Source organism: Gopherus evgoodei, chromosome 12 (genome assembly GCF_007399415.2).
Source record: "Gopherus evgoodei ecotype Sinaloan lineage chromosome 12, rGopEvg1_v1.p, whole genome shotgun sequence".
Classification (NCBI taxonomy): domain Eukaryota; kingdom Metazoa; phylum Chordata; order Testudines; family Testudinidae; genus Gopherus; species Gopherus evgoodei.
This window is the reverse complement of record NC_044333.1, coordinates 23,820,647-23,840,192: the sequence shown is the minus strand read 5'-3', so window position 1 is coordinate 23,840,192 and position 19,546 is coordinate 23,820,647. Positions and strand designations below refer to the sequence as shown.

Sequence of the window (19,546 nt, the reverse complement as noted above, 5' to 3'; positions counted from 1 at the left end):
TGGGAGGTAATAGGTGCCTATATAAGACAAAACCCCAAATATCAGGACTGTCCCTATAAAATCCGGACATCTGGTCACCCTATATTTAAAGTACTACAGAACTACTAAGTAGTATTATTCACCATACACAAAACATTGACCAAGAAATGTAGGTAGTTAAAACATATACTAAATGTATTAAATTACAACTGCAAAATTTATCTTCAACATTTTAGTTTCCAGAAATTGAGATTTAGAATCAGATGGGATTTTTATTTGACTAGGTTTGAGTACCAGAATCTGTTCTCTCCTAAATTGCAACTTGTTTCATCAGTTAACAATACATTACTTAAACATTCTGGGAAACAGCCTACTCCACATTTCTGTACCAAGGCTGAGTGTCCAATTAGCATGATTCTTGAACAAATGAATATTTATGCATCTGTTAATGGTGGTGAAAAGGAGATGTATCAATATGCACAAGTGTGTGCATCTACTCTTTTGAAAAATGAGTTTTTACTACTATGAGGAAAAATAGATTAAATTTTTGTAAAATGTTTAAATTCATATTTGTATATTAATCTGATTGTAGAGAATAGTAAAATAAAGCTAAATATTTGTTAGTTCTGTTTAATATCTATAGATATCTCAACATCAAATAAGCCAAATGGGTGAAGAAAACATGAGAAAAAGAAAGGGAGAGACTAACAGGGAAAGTGATGAACAATCCATCCAAAGTAAAGAGTCCAAAACTATGAATCTACAGAAAGAGGCAAGAATGTTTTCTAAAATATTTACCTTAATCAGAGGGTTGTATAGCAATGCTAAATGTATCAGAGATGCACAAGTATTTCAGTTAGGCTGTGGTTGATTTCTGTGTCAGTAATAAGTAGAACTGGTTGAGAATTTTCTAACAATATTTTCTGGCAGAAAAAGCTGATTCATCAAAACAAAAAATTTTCAAGGAAATGTATCAATTTTTGATAAAACTTTTTCTGGGAAACTTTTTCAAGCTCATATAGGGGAGAGACACCCCAGGATAGCCAACAGCCTAGTGATTAGGGCACTTATCTGGGATGTGGGAGACCCAGATTCAAATATAATCTCTTCTTGATTTGGAGTGGGGACTTGAACCGGTCTCTCTAATATCCCAGATGAAAGCTCTAGCCATTTCACTATATAGTAGTTCTCCCTCTGACACAATAAATATTTATTGATATGAAGTGGAACAACTCCAACACAAGAGATTGAAAGAGACACACCTCAGAACAGCCTGGTGTTTAGGGCACTTATCTGGGGTGTAGGAGACTCAGGTTCATGTCCCTGCTCCAAATCAATTAGAGAAGGGACTCGAAACTGGGTCTCCCACATCCCAGGCTACTGTCTATTTAGGTGACTCTTTCTTCCTTCTTCTCTCTAAAAATGTATAAGGTCCCAGATCTGATGTAGAACTGGAAAACTTCTGAAGTCTCAAAAATTGTTATCTCCCAGCTCTAGTCATAAATCAAAGATCCCATTGATAATATGAAAAAAATTGTATTTATCTAACTCAAAGTCTGAAAACCACTTAAAAATTTGGTGAATGGCACACAACAGATACAGTGACATATAGGGTAAACTTTCACAAGTAGCTAAGCCACTTAGGAGCCTAAGTTCCCTGGACTTTCAATAGGTGCAGGCTCCTAACTCCATCAGTTGCTTTTGAAAATGTTACCCATACTGTCATGTATCACAGTTCCTCATCCTCATTTGTGAGGATCTTAACTAGCCAATGGGTAACCAGTCAATTGCCACTGAGAATATCCCAGAACATTATGGAAGACAACAGAGAATTCAACATTGTCACTCGCACCTCTCTAACCTGTAGAGCTCTCATTAAACTGCTCACATGTTTTCAGTGCAGTCTTATTTCAATTAATATGTATTTATACACTGTATTCTCTAACCATTGATAGAAAACTACAATATCCCCTCCAATTTCTCAGAAAAGATTCTCTGACTGGTCTCAAATATCTCATGGATCTCATGGTGGGAGAGATGTTTGTAATCCAGGTTTGGTGGTGGGAGGGAGCATGAGGCATCAAAATGTCAATGAAAAACCAAAAGTCCATTGGTGGCTAACAGGGCAAATGAAAGAAGCCCATCCCATGGGGAAGATTTGATTTTTAGGTGGTGCCTTAATTTATGGTGGCTCAGAGTCGCATTTAATCTTAATCTACACTTGCATCTCAGGTCACTTTAGAGTAAGAGAGAGCACCTCCAACATGATGAAGAAAACTGTTCTAATCATCACTATTTTGTGTGTATATAACTTCTAGTATAAACACAAAAGGGAGGAGAGAGACCCCACATGGAACAAGAAAAGGGTGTAATTCTTTATTTAGCAGCCATTTTGATTTCTTATCAGCTGAGAGTCACTGAAGAGTATTTTGGGAACTCCTTACAGGAATCAGATTTTCAGCACAGAATACCAAAACACTTACAGGACCACACAGTGGAACTGAATCTTATTTTCTGAATCCGTGTTCATCTGAAGGCCCTTACTGGCCAGGTGCTGAGTACGTTCAGCTTCCATTGTCCACTTCATAGGAGTTGAGAGCACTCAGCACTTTGCAAGATCAGACCCTTAAACTTGTAACAAGCCTGGTACCGCGCAACTTGCATCCTTCCAGCAAGATCAGCATTTAGGAAAGGTATGGCTATTTGCTTCAAACACCAGAAAGCTGCACACTAATACAGAAACCACAGTATTCAATTCACACATTTTTCTAGTGTCAGTGGTCACAAATGGATTATATATATCTTAGAATACTCCAAACAATGCTTAAATCATTTAATAGTTTGTGTGCACTTTACAAACAGGCATGGGGGTGCTCTTTTAGAGACAGGACTATATATGTTTGTTCTGCTCCCCACTTACAACATAACTGCATTTAGTAAGGATAAAGGTGAACGTGTGGCACACTAAGCTGTAAATTATGCAGTTAATAGGTTCAGTTTTAATGCTGCAAACAAATAAGCAAAGTGCACTGTAATCATTATCCTTAAGTTAATTATAGATTGTCAGTTGTTAGAACAAGAGAGAATCCTGAAATACTGCAGTGAGAGAAAAATTCAGTATTGGCCAGTATGTCTGATTAGTATTTGGAACACATCACAGGATCTCACACACCACTTTTTATTGCGGACAACAGTAACAATATCATGAAAACTAATAGCATTTTGTTCTCACCTACTTCCATTCACTTGGTCTTCTAGTAACAGGATTGCAAAGAGTTTTTTTGGCCCTGAACATGACGAAACAGGCATGCTGGAACAGTATGTTAGGACAGCATGTTCCTTAACTATCCACCAAAAGTTGACTCTGGCCAAAATCCAAATGAGTAAAAATCTTCCACTTCAATAGCATGATCAAAATACAGAAACTAAATGGACTCCTACCCAATTTGACAGAACATATTCTTAGTCTGAAAGTAGCAACTATAGAACACAGTATCAGGGATAGGATTGCTGTGCATTGTGTTCAATGGACAGATCAGATTTGTAGAGAAATGTAGTGGCACTCAGCTTAAGATCTGCTCACAGTCCCATGTTTCTCCTATAATTATCCGCTGTGAAATAGTTAGAATAGTGACATAAATTATCAAAATTTCCATGGGAGGGGGAAACCTATATTAGTCAGGCTCTGCCTCTGTTTGTCTCCTTGTCAATAAAGCAACCAGTAGTCATGGGGCAAGCAAAGGATCATATAATAGTTAATATTTCAAATATTTACTTCTAAGTTTACCTTCCCCTATAGTGCCAACTCTGATTATCAGATGAGAGCAAAGTTAGTAAATTCCACTGTCTAAAACTAATATCTATGTCTTGTCTGATCAGGATCTGATCAGGCTTCTTAGAATTTTAACCATGTAGGTTTCTGATTCCACAAACTAGTAACTACTCTCATCAACTGAGCACAACTCTCTAATTTTTTATTTTCCCTCAGCATGGCCCTGTTTTTCTACAGTGAATGCTGACAACTATCAATGTGATGTGTGCTTTGTACTAAGAAACAGAATATAACATACGTCTTATTTAAAACAAAAAGCATTTCAAAATACAGAAGCAATTTCAGGGCTATTCTAAAAACACAAGCCTGATGAATAAATTCAAAACTATTTTGCATAGCAGTGATCTATGGCCTATGAATATTTGCCAACAATCATTGAGGTTTACTGTTGTCTTTTGCCATTTCAGTTTATTGTATTTGTTTAGATACACAAGGTCATATTAATTGAGTTTTTGAGAAAGGTGGCCATTATGCTGTATTACGGCATGTAAACATGTCTTAAAATAGCAGATATGCAGTTAAGTTGCGTGCATGTCTATCAATAGATCAACAAACAGAAGTTGCTTGTGTGATGCCAGAAAAATTACTAATGGTGACTGTTCTCTCTCATCTAACCGCATAAGGTAAAATAGCACAATAAGTTACTATCAAATTACCATACTGGAATATCTCATTCATTTCAAGGTGGGCCTGATCAGTGGGATCTGCATTATTGTTGGTACAGTTATTGGATCAGGCATCTTTATTTCTCCTAAGTCGGTACTTGCCAATGTTGGAGCTGTGGGGCCTTGTTTAGTCATCTGGGCAGCCTGCGGAGTTCTTTCTACATTAGGTAAGCAAAAGAAAAGTCTTCAATTTCCAGTTTTCCTCTTGTATTCCATTATGAAAATTAGATGGTTCTGCTCACATCAAACCAAAATGCTAGCCAGCCACTGTGCCCAGTAGTTGGGCAAAAACTTGCCACAAATTAAGCTATTTAAAGAACATTAAGTATTAGAAAATTGTACAAGTCAAATTTTCACTAGATCTTTAGATCTAGCCTCCTATTTTGCATATCTCACCAAACGGGAGCACAAACAAGACATAATCTGCTCCCACTGAAGTCAATGACAAAATAACCCAGTAATTTCTATGGGAGCAGAAGGTCCACAGTGCATACCTACCTCCACAATTTCATTGTGCAAAGCCCCAGTTTGCAGGTGTAAAATTAGAGGCTAGTTTTTGAAATTTGGCCTTAAATAGGTAATATTTAGATAAGATGTTAAACATTAAAACTGGACATAAATTTATAGTTTCTTATTGTTGGGCTCTGAGCAAAAGTGATGCAACTTTCAGCAAGTTGCCATCCATGAGCAATAAGCTCAGGAATGCCAATTGTATTTGAAAGCAACTCCTCATTGAGCTTTGTGACTTGTGCTGCTTTTTTTCCTCAGTTTTCAAACTACTGAGCAGTACTGGGTGCAGTTTTCCTTTAGTCTGTTGTTTCCTAATAGAATTCTGAGTTTCTAAACAAAAAACTAAAATAGAAATATTTGCCAAAAATATCTTAAACTACCTGAAAGTCCATTATAATAAAGGGTTTGGAATATTGCTTTCAGTTCTAAGCAACTAAACATAGTTAAGTTAGCAAGAATTATTTACAAATTGAGTCTGCAAAAATAGTCTCAAATTAAGCACTCATAAGTATAAGATCTAATCAGTAACTTGTTAGTTTTCAATAATTTTCTAACTTATGGAACTGCCTTTGGCAAATTATAAATTTTTAAAAAATTCAGTCACTATTTACTTATGATGTTATACAAATATAATGAAATATAGCATGTGTTTATAGCCATTTCCTTCATTTTACATTAATTATAACATCTAATGAGCTAATTAAAACCCAACATAGCTTAAAGAAGTGTATGAACTAAAAGCACTTGACTATTAACTGCATTTCTTCTTTTTGTTCAGGTGCGCTATGTTTTGCTGAGCTAGGCACAATGATCACAAAATCAGGGGGAGAATATCCTTACCTTATGGAAGCATTTGGTCCTATTCCAGCATATTTGTTTTCCTGGACTAGTTTATTGGTCACCAAACCCAGTTCATTTGCTATCATTTGTCTCAGCTTTGCAGAATATGCTTCAGCTCCTTTTTATCCAGGCTGTGATCCACCCGTTGTAGTCATTAAGTGTCTTGCAGCAGCTGCCATTGGTAAGATCCCTATTTGTTTTTAAAGGGGGCTGAGTTATGAAACTGTGTAGCGTTTATGAATTATTTTTTCCAGGAAAGTAGTAGGAGCCTCATTTCTTAAATATTAAAACCTAGTATGTACAGAAAACTATATTAGTGGGAACAATTCTGCATTGGAAGAGGGCTAGACTTGATGACTAATACCTAATATATCTAATATCTCTGATAACACTGATAGAAAGGGTGGGTTTAACTTAAAGGAAGCTTCAATTCTAGGATCAGAAGGTCTAAACAATCAGGTTTCTTCTTTATGCAGTTAGCTCGTACTCAGTAATAGGGCTTATAGATAAGAAGCACGTGTATCTCTAGGAAACAATGAAAAGAACAAAATGGTCCAAGCTTGTATTTTGTTTTCTAGATCAATGGTTCCCAAACTTGTTCCACTGCTTGTGCAGGGAAAGCCCCTGGTGGGCCAGGCCGGTTTGTTTACCTGCCACATCCGCAGGTTCAGCCGATTGCGGCTCCCAGTGACCGCAGTTCGCTGCTCCAGTGGCGCGTTCTGAGGGACGCACTGGGAGCCGCGATCATCTGAACCTGTGGATGCGGCAGGTAAACAAACTGGCCTGGCCCGCCAGGGGCTTTCCCTGCACAAGCGGTGGAACACGTTTGGGAACCACTGTTCTAAATCAAAAGTTATCCCAACTTTTAAAAATATTTTTCAAGAGAGACTGCCAAGAAATCCTCAGTTTCAGAAAATTGTTCTCATTTAGAACAATCCATCAAATACAGGAAATTGCAATAATTACATGGAATTTACAAACCAATATAAGAAAGAAACAAGATATACAGATTTGGGTGTCTGAACTGAAGATAAAAAATTATATTGTGAATGTGTATTTAAACTCAATTATTATAGTGCTATGATTTATGGCAGTTAAACTGAGAAATAAAATCTTTATTTCCCCTAGTGATTATTACCACAGTGAATTCACTGAGTGTGAAGTTGGGGAGCTATGTTCAGAATGTTTTCACTGCCGCTAAAATGATCATTGTCATGATCATTATTGTAAGTGGAATTGTTCTCCTTGCAAAAGGTAATTTAATTTTTGTTGGTTTTAGATTTACAAAGATAGTAACTTAGAGAGCACTTTTCTTTCTGCCATGACTTGCTACTGGATCATTCACTGAAAAACAAAGCAAACAAGCAATGATCAGATTATTCTAATTTAATATGATTTTGATACCAGATCCCGTTGACTGCTCTGTTGTCTTTTCAGAGGGAAAAATTCATCGTTACAGACCAATTAGGAAAAAAGTTACTATTTAAGTGTTCACTTTAACTATCAAAGTGCTATACACACTAAAAGTTGATCATGAAATGTTACTTTCATTCAGTGGTGATTGTTTCATTTTGCCTCAGCATAGTTCAGTATCAATTGTTTCATTTGCAGGAAAAACAGAAAATTTTAAAAACTCTTTCAATGATGCTAAAATTTCTGCTGGCTCTATCAGTTTGGCATTTTATAATGGACTCTGGGCCTATGATGGATGGTAAGTTTTTTTATTACTGTTATCAAATACTATATGAGTCCAACTGATTTTATCTCTTCTTGTAAAACTCACTTAAATGTCTTATTTGGGAAAGTTGAAGTTTGACTTCTTGTTATGGAGGATAACTGTAAAGAGCATTGGAAAAAGAGCTCTACCACCTTAAAGTAAAACCAAACAAAGCACCATGCCCTAGGTGGGAGATACCTGACTAGACCACAAGAGAATACATGGCGTAAAGTGCTCAGATACTGTGGGGGTGAAGCTGGTGTAGGACCATAAAGTTACATTCTTTCCATTCAGAAATTTGAGCCATTGCCCTAATATCACTTGGAAGTTAGTTTGTTTTTAACCTCCTCACTCTAGCATCACATACAAAACGTTTTTCTTAAGTTGTATGAATTTTAGTATTCAAGAAATGTCAGACTCATCTATTAGCATTTGAGACTGAATCTTCTTTTAATTCAATGAACAGATATATCCTGAGTAGAACATAATGCAAGCTTCTATAAACTGCTTCAATCCTACTTTGGTGGGACCATCTCTACAGATTTGCATGTCCTTAGCCCCTCTGTAACGACTGCCAATATGGGAAATCTATTAGTGCCAAATATATATGTGGCTATGGATATATTTATAGACTGTGTATGTATGAGTTCTTGATATGAACTAGGGAAAAATGCATTGGATTTTTCAGCCCATGTGGTTCATCTTTTATTACTATTTACTTCATGTTCCATTTCTCTTGTATTGAGGAAAAAAAAAGGAGCCCCTTCAGTGTCCAAAACAATATTTTCATATTCCCATATATGTTTACCCACTGAACTCTAAAGCCCTAGCTAAAAGTGACTGCTTTATGTTTAAAATATAGGAAATTTGGACGCTTCTAGGTTTTATAAAATTATTTCCCCACTATCCAACAGAAAACTACAGAATAGTATTTCCCAATACTTAATTATTTTAACCACCCAAGAAGGCTACACTTTCTGAATATATTTATGCTTAAATACCTTGCTGAATAGGGACCTTAATCTTTCAAGGTTACATTTTCAAACTCAAATGCCTAAAGTCAGGCACCTAAAATCCATTATTTAGCTAACCGCCTAAAGCTTATTTAGAAGCCGAAATACTGAATTGGACGTTTAATTTTAGCCACTTGGGTTTGAAAATTGGTATCTAATGTCTGTAGATAACTGCCAACTCTTTTCACATTTCTATCAATCACAGAAGCATAAAAAAACCACACCTGTTTCAATCCTCTACAATTATGAGCAAAAAACAGTCTAGCTTAAAAAGTCTAGTGAAAATGAATATTTTAAATTTGTCATTCTGGTGGTTTCAAAAACTTTGTAAAAGTTCTCATGAAAGCCTTGTGGATAAGAGATTATATAACTTGCATTATTTAATTGCTAAATGATAGTAATTGCACTAAGACACTAGGTAGGGTGGCCATACATTCCTTTTTTAAGCCCTGTCCCGGCCATTCCAACTTATTTTTTTTTTGGTGTGCAAAAGTCGGCATTTGTCCCATTTGCTCTGGTTGACTTGATTGATTAGCTAGAGCAAACAGGAGAAATGCTTACTTTTGTCAAAAAAAGTGGGTTGTGGTGCAAGAGAACATGCAGAGGGGGAAATGGAGATGCTAGCCCCATGCAGGGGCTCGGGTGAACAGCTGGGGGTGTCCAATTTTCCCTTTGGGAAATATGGTCACCCTAGCACTAAGGTTTGTAGTTGGTGTACAAATATTATTAGAAAAGATTCACGTTTTCCAGAACTTGTGAAGGTCACAAGCAACCTTGTGGCATGTGAGCTTTGTTGAAAACCTGCCATTAATCCAAGCAATTTGTCTGTCTGATGTACTGGCAGTACTCTAGCTAGATTCTTACACTTTGGCAATTACACATGACTTGAGCAATACACTAACACCACACTGTGCTACAGCCCCTTCTACTCAAAGCACTTACAAAAAAATCCACCCCCCTAAACCTTGCAATGCCATTGACATTCATCTCATATTACAGATGAGCAAAGTGAGGCATGGAGAGGTTAAGGGACTTGTCCAGTGTCATATAATGAAACAGAGGAAGACCTGAGTATAGAAGCCAGATCTAATTCCATGTTATATGCTTTGGTTAAGTTAAGGAGCTTACCTGGTCTACATTTTTTTTCTTGTTAGAGGTTGAATAGCAGCAACAGTGATGTCAGAAATAAAGACCTGACTTTCAAGTAATTTAGCATTTCAGGATCTGATTACGAGTAACATTCTGCTAATGGATTTTTTCAGGAATCAACTCAATTACATTACAGAAGAACTTAAAAATCCTTACAGGTGAGAAAACCAAAAGACAACCGAGAAAGCAAGAAAGGCACAATTTCTAATGCCACTATCAGATCATTCAAAGTCTTAATAGCATCTGCATATTTTACTCTCTCTCTGGTTAAGAACTAAGCACTCAGAAGTTTTGGTGCTTGTTCACAAAGGAATAATTTTATTAGCATTTATTCTGTTTTTTACACTGATTACTGTGTACTTGTGAATCATCTCTAATTAAGTATTCATTTCCATGACTCTACAATGCAAAGAGTACAGAGAATGAATGCTAATTAATTCTTTTCCATCCACTTGCTGACTGCTACTTTGGATTTAATAGAGTATTTAATTTTTGGATTAGCATCCACACAGATTTCAGGGAGGTTTCAATCTCATTATTATAGAAATAAATAAATAGTGGGGAAAGTCCCTCTATAGTAAACTGCCTGAATACAGACTGTATCATTCCCTTCAATGTGCATACACAATTCCCATTAGGAGTGAAAAGTTGTGTTGTAAAGTTAAGAGAAACTACCAAAAGTTAATTCAGAAGTAATCGCAGGCCTAGAGACACACATGCATCAAGCTTCCTAGTCTCTCCTAGAAAATCTTGAGTGCACAATAGTTACATTAATGACAATTAAAAAAAAAAAGATTTCTTCCCAACCTGTAAAACGGGTTTCTCAAAGTGTAAGTCTAGTAACCCTGACTTCTCTTCACAGGTGATTGACAGGCAGTCAGCCAGTACAGAAAAAGAAGAGGCTCCCACTACAAGAAGTCACTGCTGCCAGTACACACAGAGGAACCAGGAGAGTGACTCCCCTAGAATTAATTCATTAAGAGAATTGGTTATCATCCAACACCAACTATGTGAAACAATAGCAACTAGGTGGGCATATGGACTACTGGAGGTACTCTCCCAGAGACCAATTTTACAGATAGGGAACAAATTCCTTTTCTGCAGCAAGTAGCCCCAGTAATCCATATGAGCGGGCTCTAAATATAAGTACCAATCAGCTGAACTAGGATGGAAAAAACCTTTGTGCCAAGACTCTTTAAAAATATACCAGATTAAACGGGATTGTTGAATTTAGAATGTGTTGGCCAAAATTTGCATTACATAAAGCAACAACATCCATATGCTTACTAAATTTGAGTTAAACATCTGCACTTCCAGATGATCATGTAAATCTTGTTTACAGAGGCTGTCTCCTCCCCAATTTTCCTGCCCAAGAGGCAGCCTGTCCCTTGGTCTTGATGGGCTTTTACTTTGTTGAATCCACTGAGAAATCTTTGATTTTCAAAATGCTTTGCATTTTTGCATTACAAAGCAGTATCAGTGGTAATCAGTTGACTGAATGATATTATCCTCCCTATGCAAATGCTTGAACCTGGGCAAGTACGTGCAGGATCCTTTCCTTTTGAGACATGCTTGGGAAGTCAAGATTTTTGAGGGGGTAGGGAACTCTTTTGGAAAGGAAGAACTTTCAGGCTTCAAAGAATGGCTGCTTTCCACAGGGATTCTTGTTCTTGTGGTCCTTAGAGAGGGACTGACCTCTGCAGTTAGGCCAAGTGAGAGAGGCAGCAGCTGTGGAAACTTTGGCTTTCAAGCCAGCTCTAGATCAATGAAGGCACAGGGGAGGGGAAGGCACCATCAGAGGGGAGCCAGCAGCAGGATGTCTGAATGTGGGGAGAAACTCATGTGCTTGTGGTGCCAGGAGAGACCAACATGGAGGGCTTTACTTTTATTTCTGTGAGCCAAGGCAGAAATAAGAGACCATCTGTTTATGAAAAAAGTAGCAGACATCTGTATTATTAGACTCGGCAGTCAGCTGGGTCTTCAGGTGGAAGAGGAACATGCCCAAGCATTTCAGGCCATAGGTTCCCTTCTCTATCTGCTTACTGGCCACTGCAAAAAGAGCAGCTGATAAGGTCTAATTTTTACCCATGGTTTTGCATGCATCTTCCCAAGAAAAAAAGTTCCTGCTAGGAGCTGCACATCATGCTTCTCATGCATGAGGCAAAACAGAAACTAGGCTCTATGCACAGTAGCACTTTTGCCCTTGTGGAAGGGAACTCTCCTTTTCTTCTGACTCATCAGCTGCCTGCCAATCACCTGTGGAAAGAGGAGGAGCCATCAGTGTGAATTACTTGAGGTACTGGCTGCAAAAAGGAATACCTGTGAATGTAAACTTTGTATAAACAATTTTTATCAAATTGTAAGAGGAACAAAAATGTTTATTGTTAAATGGAAATAAAAACAGGGCAGGCTGGGGATTTACCTATTCCCCAGCAGTTGCAAAAATCCAGTAAATATAACATATTGTTCTAGTCAGAGCACAGAGAGCATTGATCTGCTCTGCCAGATACATGTGGGTCAGGTACAGTCAGATCCAATTTGTATGAAGTTGTGATTCACCTTTGCATCAATCCCATGAGTGAATAGCTACTATGTTATTACATAAGAACTAGAAAATACATGCACTAGGAATACCCAACTGGAATTTCACTTTACTCACCTTAGTGAAAAATGAGAACAAATAGCATAAATGTTGAAAAAGGAATTTAAATTTTAAAAATTCCTTCCATTTTAATCATCCATGACAGCATAAATAACACAGGTACTGAATTCCTAAAAACGTGATTGTCCTGAACAGCGATCCTTCAGTCTTAACACAATGATTTATATACAATATTTACTAGTTAAGATATGTGATTTTTTTTAGAATCCTAAATTTGAACTAATACAGGAAAGTCTACAGTCCATTATAAAACTGCATAGTAGTTTAGAAATGCTGATACTATGTTTTTACATTCTGTAGAAATCTACCACTTTCTATAATCATTGGAATCCCACTGGTTTCAGTTTGCTATGTTCTGATTAATATTTCATATTTCACAATAATGACTTCAACAGAACTTCTGCAGTCCCAGGCGGTCGCTGTGGTAAGCAACTTTTCATTTTGTGATTAGAAGTACCAAGTGAGACACTATTTTTGTTGCGGGGCTGAGTCCAATCATAAAAAAAATCCTAACTTTCTCAGCTTTCAGGAAAGAATTTTTCACTACCATTGTACATTTTTTAACTCTATCAATATTTTAATTATGTCATAGAGGTAAACATATCTTTTTGAAATTGGTTTGTAGAAAGTGACAATTTAGTATGCATAAGACATCTTATCTTCTACAGGAAATCTTCAATGTATTTGCCGTTTAGTGATGATCTTACTCCACAATGCTTAGTGAGGGGGACATGACAATTATTTTCACTGGTAAACATCTGAATCCCTGATTGTATTCATCTCTACATTAGTTCTGGGGGGAAAAGAAACAATTCATGACATGCTGCATTCTGCATGCACAGTACAGTGAAGAAGAGCATCCAAGCAGAAATACTTCATATACCAATGAACGTTGTACATACAGGAAAATAGACACTTGCTCTTAGAGAGCTGGATTCTGGTATATTTCAATATCCTGTCTACTCACAAAAATGGCTGCAGAGCAGAGATTGATGCAATGTGCATGCATACTTTACTTCAAATGCAGTTAGGTAATCTGATTTTAGGATTACTAGTCTTGAGTGTCCCTATCAACATATTATTAAATTATATCAATAGTATTACATCAGCTACTATTAAATTGATCAAACTGGATCAACACTGACAATATAAGCCTGCAGAAAAATCTCATTTGATCTCAAAAGCTAAGCAATGTCAGGGCAGAATGGCAGGTTACCCAGAAAACAGAGTACTTAGGAAGGAGTGATATGGTGGACATTAGTGATAAGACATGTAAGAGAGGCCCTGAGACTCACCTATATTTAAGTTCCCATGCCACTTTTGGCAAAAGTAAGGCTGTTTGTGCAGGTATCTTGATCTGATTCCAATTTAAATGTTCAGTATCTAAATTTCCTCTACTTTCAGTTGAATGTGATACTCTTAGATTCTTGTCTTAAATTGCTGTATAGTAGCATTGGGTCATAATAACACAACTATTGTGTTGTAGTCTCAAGGTTCTTTCACTAGACTGGTAGGCGAAATAATTATTGTATATAGTTTGCAAAATAATTTGGGATAAAAACACGCTATGTAAAATTATATTAATATAGATTTTTTGGAAAGGTAAAATATATTTTTAAAGTTCATTTACCGTATATCTGATTGGTTCCTACCCCAGTGGACACACTACACAGTGGAAAAATGATAGATGTTATATTAACGTGTCTATATTTTAATCCTCTGCTCCCAGACATTTGGTGATCGGGTCCTCTATCCAGCTTCTTGGATAGTTCCCCTCTTTGTGGCCTTTTCTACAATTGGAGCAGCCAATGGGACCTGTTTTACTGCTGGCAGGTAAATTTCAACTCTAAATAGCAGAATACATAATTGGATTTACAGATAGAAGTTATATAATGTCTTCTAAGTCTAGGGTTTAATTTAAACAAATGATTGAACAAAATACTGCAAACTTAGTCATGTAGCCCATCCTCAGCAATGACCAGGAGCTATGAAAGGTTGAGAAAGTTAGAAAATAAGGGATTGAACATTTTCCTAAAATGCCTGTAAACAAGTACAGGCTTCTTTCAACTAAAAAATCCAGTTCTTTAAAAATAACAGTTACCTGAAAATCAAAAATTAAAGGTTATAACTTGAACTAGTTTTGTGCATGTACAAATATTTGAGCGGTTTGCAAAACCTCATACTTCACAAAGTTTCTAAATCCCTAAAATCATACGTGAAATTACATTTGTGCTGAAAATGTTGTGATTAATTTTTTTTAAGGAAGAGGAAAACAATGGCTTGCTCGGAATTAATGAACTAGTTTCACTTCTGTGCTCAATGGAGTTAGGCACTTGTTTTGAAAGCAGTTATAATTCCTCCTCCACAACTAGTGTGATTGTTCCCTACACTTCAGCAATATTAAATTAGCCTTGATGCACTTGAGAAGCATATATAGATATTTACTTAGTTAGATATAGCCATATAAAAAGATCTATATTAATAGTTAAATGGCACTCTGTGAAGTATATTAAGTATTTGGAGTTATCTGAAAAATAGAGCCACTTGAATCTGTGTAGATGCCCCACTAACCAGCTTAACGTGTTTTTGTTTTGTCAGACTTGTTTATGTAGCAGGTCGTGAAGGGCACATGCTAAAGGTGCTGTCTTACATTAGTGTTAAACGTTTCACCCCAGCACCTGCTATCATATTTTATGTAAGTATGAATGCTAAGCAAAGAAATAAAATTTTCAGCTAAAAAAATCTAAAATACTCAGACGTGAAGTTACATTGGCTCTTCAGAATGTCACAATGGTGATCTCAACATGCTATCCCTACACATATTTTCATGCACATGTAGTTACATATAGAGGGAAATAGCTGAAATATTCTTTTATACATCAAAGAGACTAGGTAATACATAAAAACAGATCAACTTCAATCTAACTCCATACCAGATGCAGATTCTCCATGTTTTAAAGTTAATAGAATTGACATGTTAAAATGCAACTCCTTCAGTTTTAGGAAAGAAGGAGTGACAGTGAAAATCAGCTATGTAGAGTAAAATTACCTTAATGGTCAGCCTGTCTCACTGAACGGTTTCTGTGAATACAAGAAATCTAGGATTTTTTTTTTCCTGCAAACTTTTATGGCCTGTAAAATAGGTGTCAAATTTGACAGATTCATTATGTATATATGTAGCATCAATACAAACACTTCATCATGCTTAGCAAGTAGGTTTATACAAGCAGGAAAGAAGATTTGTATCGTGTTGGCACATATCTTGCAAGTTCTTATGCGCATACTTAACTTCAAGCCTGACTTTAATGGGATTACTCATACTCAAAATTAAGCACATATGTTTGCAGGATTCTCAGGAAAGAGTGCCAAGTATGCTGAATTTTTGCTGAATCTTCACCACAAAGCAAAACAAAAAACACACACACTCATCATATATGGGATCAGTTTGAATGTAAGACTGTGCTCTCCATAAAAATGAGAGCACCATTCTTCCTTGCTACACCGACCATTTTATCAAGTCCACATTAATTTTCGTATTTTATTTTTAGGGTGCCATTGCTATTATTTATATCATCCCTGGAGACATTAATACACTCATAAACTACTTTAGTTTTGCCGTCTGGATATTTTATGCTTTGACTGTATTTGCACTCATAGTTATGAGATTTACAAGAAAAGAGCTCAAAAGACCAATCAAGGTAAGTTCTGTACTAGAACACATTTCTAAACATAATAAAAATGAATCAATCATGGCCTCATGATGGTACGAAAAGTGGCCCTCCACTACTGGTTTTCATCCACCCCCATTAACAAGAAGGCATCGACTTGTCCAGGGAGTTTGGAATATTGAAAAACATACTGGAAAAGTCAATCCCCTTCCTCTGAAGATTGTTTTGTCCCAGGAAACTACTACTTAGTATAGTTCCTTTTTCTGTTCCATTGAAAATGAACAGAGAGCCAGGCAGAGGGTCAGAGAAGTACAGGTCTTGGCATCTTGTCCATACTGATATACCTCTGCTGCCTGCCATAGTGAAAGGGTGAGGGAAAAACGAAAGAAAACTAGCTGCAGATAATGAAGAAGGGGTGGGAGGCTGCAACCAGAGTGACCATGATAGGTCAGAATGAGTTGGGGACAGGACCCTTCTGGAGAGTTCATCCTATTGAAGTTCAGGTTTATGATTTACAGTGAATTCATTACAGTTCTAGCAGAGTGGTCTTGGTCTGTGACATAGCCAAACTGACCCTCTGCTGCTGCTGACCCTCTCAACCACTTCACTATTTTCCTGAACACTCTTCTGAATATTCCTTAAAAAATATCAGGAACAAGTAGGTAAAAATAACTTCTCACGTTCAACAAGCTATGTAGTAAAGGTATGCAATATCAAGAAAAAATGGCCACAGAATTTGCTGAATACTTTTATGCTTTGTCTATTACAGATACCTATCATCATTCCCGTCTTAGTGACAATAGTCTCCATTTTACTAGTTTTAGCTCCAATCATCAGTGAACCTGAATGGGCATATCTCTACTGTGTTTTATTTATTCTTGGAGGATTTATATTTTATGTCCTTTTCATTCATTTTAAATTCAACTGGGCTCAAAATATATCAGGTAAGTATATATATTACAAGTGATTTGCAAACAAAGATTTCCGTTAAATAAGGCATACAACAGGATACCTCTAAGATGTAGCAACCACTCCTTTCTCCCCTGAGTAAAAATTCTCTTTTTCTATTCAACCATCACATATAACTTACACAGAGAGAGGCATGATCTTTTGATATAAGCATAGCAAAAATTGCTAGGAGCTATTGCATTCAAATCAAACTCTTTGGCACATTACATCTTTGCTTCAGTTTTTTCCTGTGTACAAATTGAGATAAGATTTGATGAGATTTAGTTCATAAAATGCTTTGAAGAAAAGTTAAACATATCAGTGTGTCAGTGCAAAGGCTATATAAAATAGCTTACCGCAAGTTTTCACTGGCAATATCATTTTAACTTTGTTTTTATTTAAGGTGAAATTTTGAACCGTTCAATTCTCCTGGGTAATTTAGAAGTCGAAATAAATTGGAAATGCCCTGGCCAGTAACTGAAGTGACTTTAAGTACACCTAGCTATTTTCTGTTCTGGCACATACCTTGCACTCAGATCTCTTTCAAGATTTTATATCTTCACAATCAGTCTAACAAAGACAAAATTAACAGCATGGAATGGAAACTAAAATGACAGCCTTAGGGCTTCTGTACAGAGAGTTAGTTTGCAGCAAACTGGGACGTAAATATACAGTACACTAGTTTGCCATGCGCTGATTGGACATGTGGACCCTGCTACCATGCACTCAAAATTCCACAGTGTGCAAGTGAGAGGAAAATGATTATGTTTTAGCAGTGCCCTTACAAGTCTGATTATGAAGTGACTTGCAATCTTCTTTAAAAGTACAATTCCCATCTATTTTCTGGGGGAGATGGAAGATGCAATGAGACACTAAAGAAAGGGAAAGTGGGATTGGTTCTAAAAGGATATAAATCCCACATTGGTATTCCTTAAAAAAAAAATCCATCTGTCCACAAAACTGAAGTTACTTTATATTACATAATGAAAGGCAGAGTGGTCTACTACAATGAGCACAAAACTGGGAGCCTGGAATTTCTGAATTAACATACTAAATCATGGGTGCTGGAACAATTTGTACACGGGGGTGCTAAGAGCCACTGAACCAAACTGTAAACCCTGTATATGATGGAAACCACTTCAAGCCAGGGGGTGCTGCAGTTTCAGAACTTATGTCCCAAATCTGCTACCAATTTACTATTTGGTCATAGGCAAGTTTTGTCTTCCCCATCTGTAGAGTGGGGAAAAAAAATGCTTATGCATGTAACATTACATTGAGTTACTGAAATGGTGTAAACTCAACCTAAAATATATAGTTAACATTGCCAAAACCCTTTTAAAACTTGTGTTAAACATCTCTAACCACAGCAATTTATTTTCAGGGCCCATCACCATGTACCTTCAGATGCTTCTAGAAGTTGTTCCGCCAGAGAAAGTTCCTGAATAAAGAGATTTTATTTCCAGTAGTCTATTTTTAAGTACTATAATGTTTGTAAGGCAGCTTGAATAGTCTGAATGTCTATGCTTGCTAAATTCAGACTTTTTCATCCTGATATGCAGTTTTATTTTTGCAACAATTATAATTTATAAATATGTTTTCAATATTATCTTAAGAACATGAGAATCAGAAGCTTTCTGTGCCTTGAGTTCTATCTAGATCTGGATGGCTTCATTGTCTTGACTGCTACTCTGCTAATATGTTAAAATGAACGTAACATATTAGCAGATTGCACATACATGATAGGAACTATTTTCAGCTACAGTAGTGGTAAATAAAGAGAAATTTATTCACCAGTAAAGGAGTTCATCTGAATCCCTCCTCTTCTGCCATCCTGCTGAAAGGATTTATAGAATATCTATCAGGAAAAACAGAGGCAAAGCATAGTGAAAGCCTAAGTGTATATCAGGCTGACTCCAACCTCAGCCTGTCAGGTAGATCAAAAGCTGGAAATCCCCACAAGAAAAGACAAGGAAAACAGAAAGTGAGGGTTGCAGGCATGCACTGGAAAACAAAGTGAGGGTTGCAGGCATGCTTAACTAGTGAGTAAATTTCCTTTGTTGATTGTTTCCCTTTCCTTCCATCCTGCTGGAAGTATAGAACAGTAAGCAGATAATGCAAGAAATATTCTAAGCAGTCGGAAAAGGTCACCCAGATTCTGGAGTATGTCTCCTTAGTCAAAGTTTTCTGACTATTCAACAAGACCTTAGCAATGTTACACGAGAAATAATCAGCTAGGAGCAGAGAGACCACTCATCCTCCAGCTTGTGAGGTTCAGGAAGGCTAGGTTGCGGAAGGGAACTGAACCTTGACAAACTTAAGTCTGGGCAGGGAGAAAGCCATCTCAATGGGCCAGACAGTCTAAGAGTTCACAGAACTAAGTTCTCTGTGATCACCTGGAGAGGGATTAGAAAAAGGTCTCTGCTTTGTCTGTCTGATCTTCAGCAGTAAGAAAACAGGAGGGAACACATATCTAAACTCCTTACTCCATCCCAGGAAAAGGCATCCCATTTCATGGCCACAGGATCAGAAGAGTGGGAAGCAGCAGCAGCAGCTGGGGAGGTTA

General features: G+C 36.9%; 1 protein-coding gene across 1 annotated transcript; it reads left to right on the top strand.

Moving 5' to 3' along the window:
• Positions 1-646: 646 nt before the first annotated feature.
• Positions 647-18,429, top strand: SLC7A9 (solute carrier family 7 member 9). The gene is made up of 12 exons (XM_030581859.1): positions 647-751; positions 4,496-4,643; positions 5,765-6,007; positions 6,955-7,080; positions 7,438-7,537; positions 9,819-9,863; positions 12,668-12,791; positions 14,097-14,200; positions 14,966-15,062; positions 15,916-16,065; positions 16,805-16,979; positions 18,365-18,429. Exons 1-12 carry the CDS (start codon positions 647-649, stop codon positions 18,427-18,429), a joined length of 1,482 nt encoding a protein of 493 aa, XP_030437719.1.
• Positions 18,430-19,546: the final 1,117 nt, after the last annotated feature.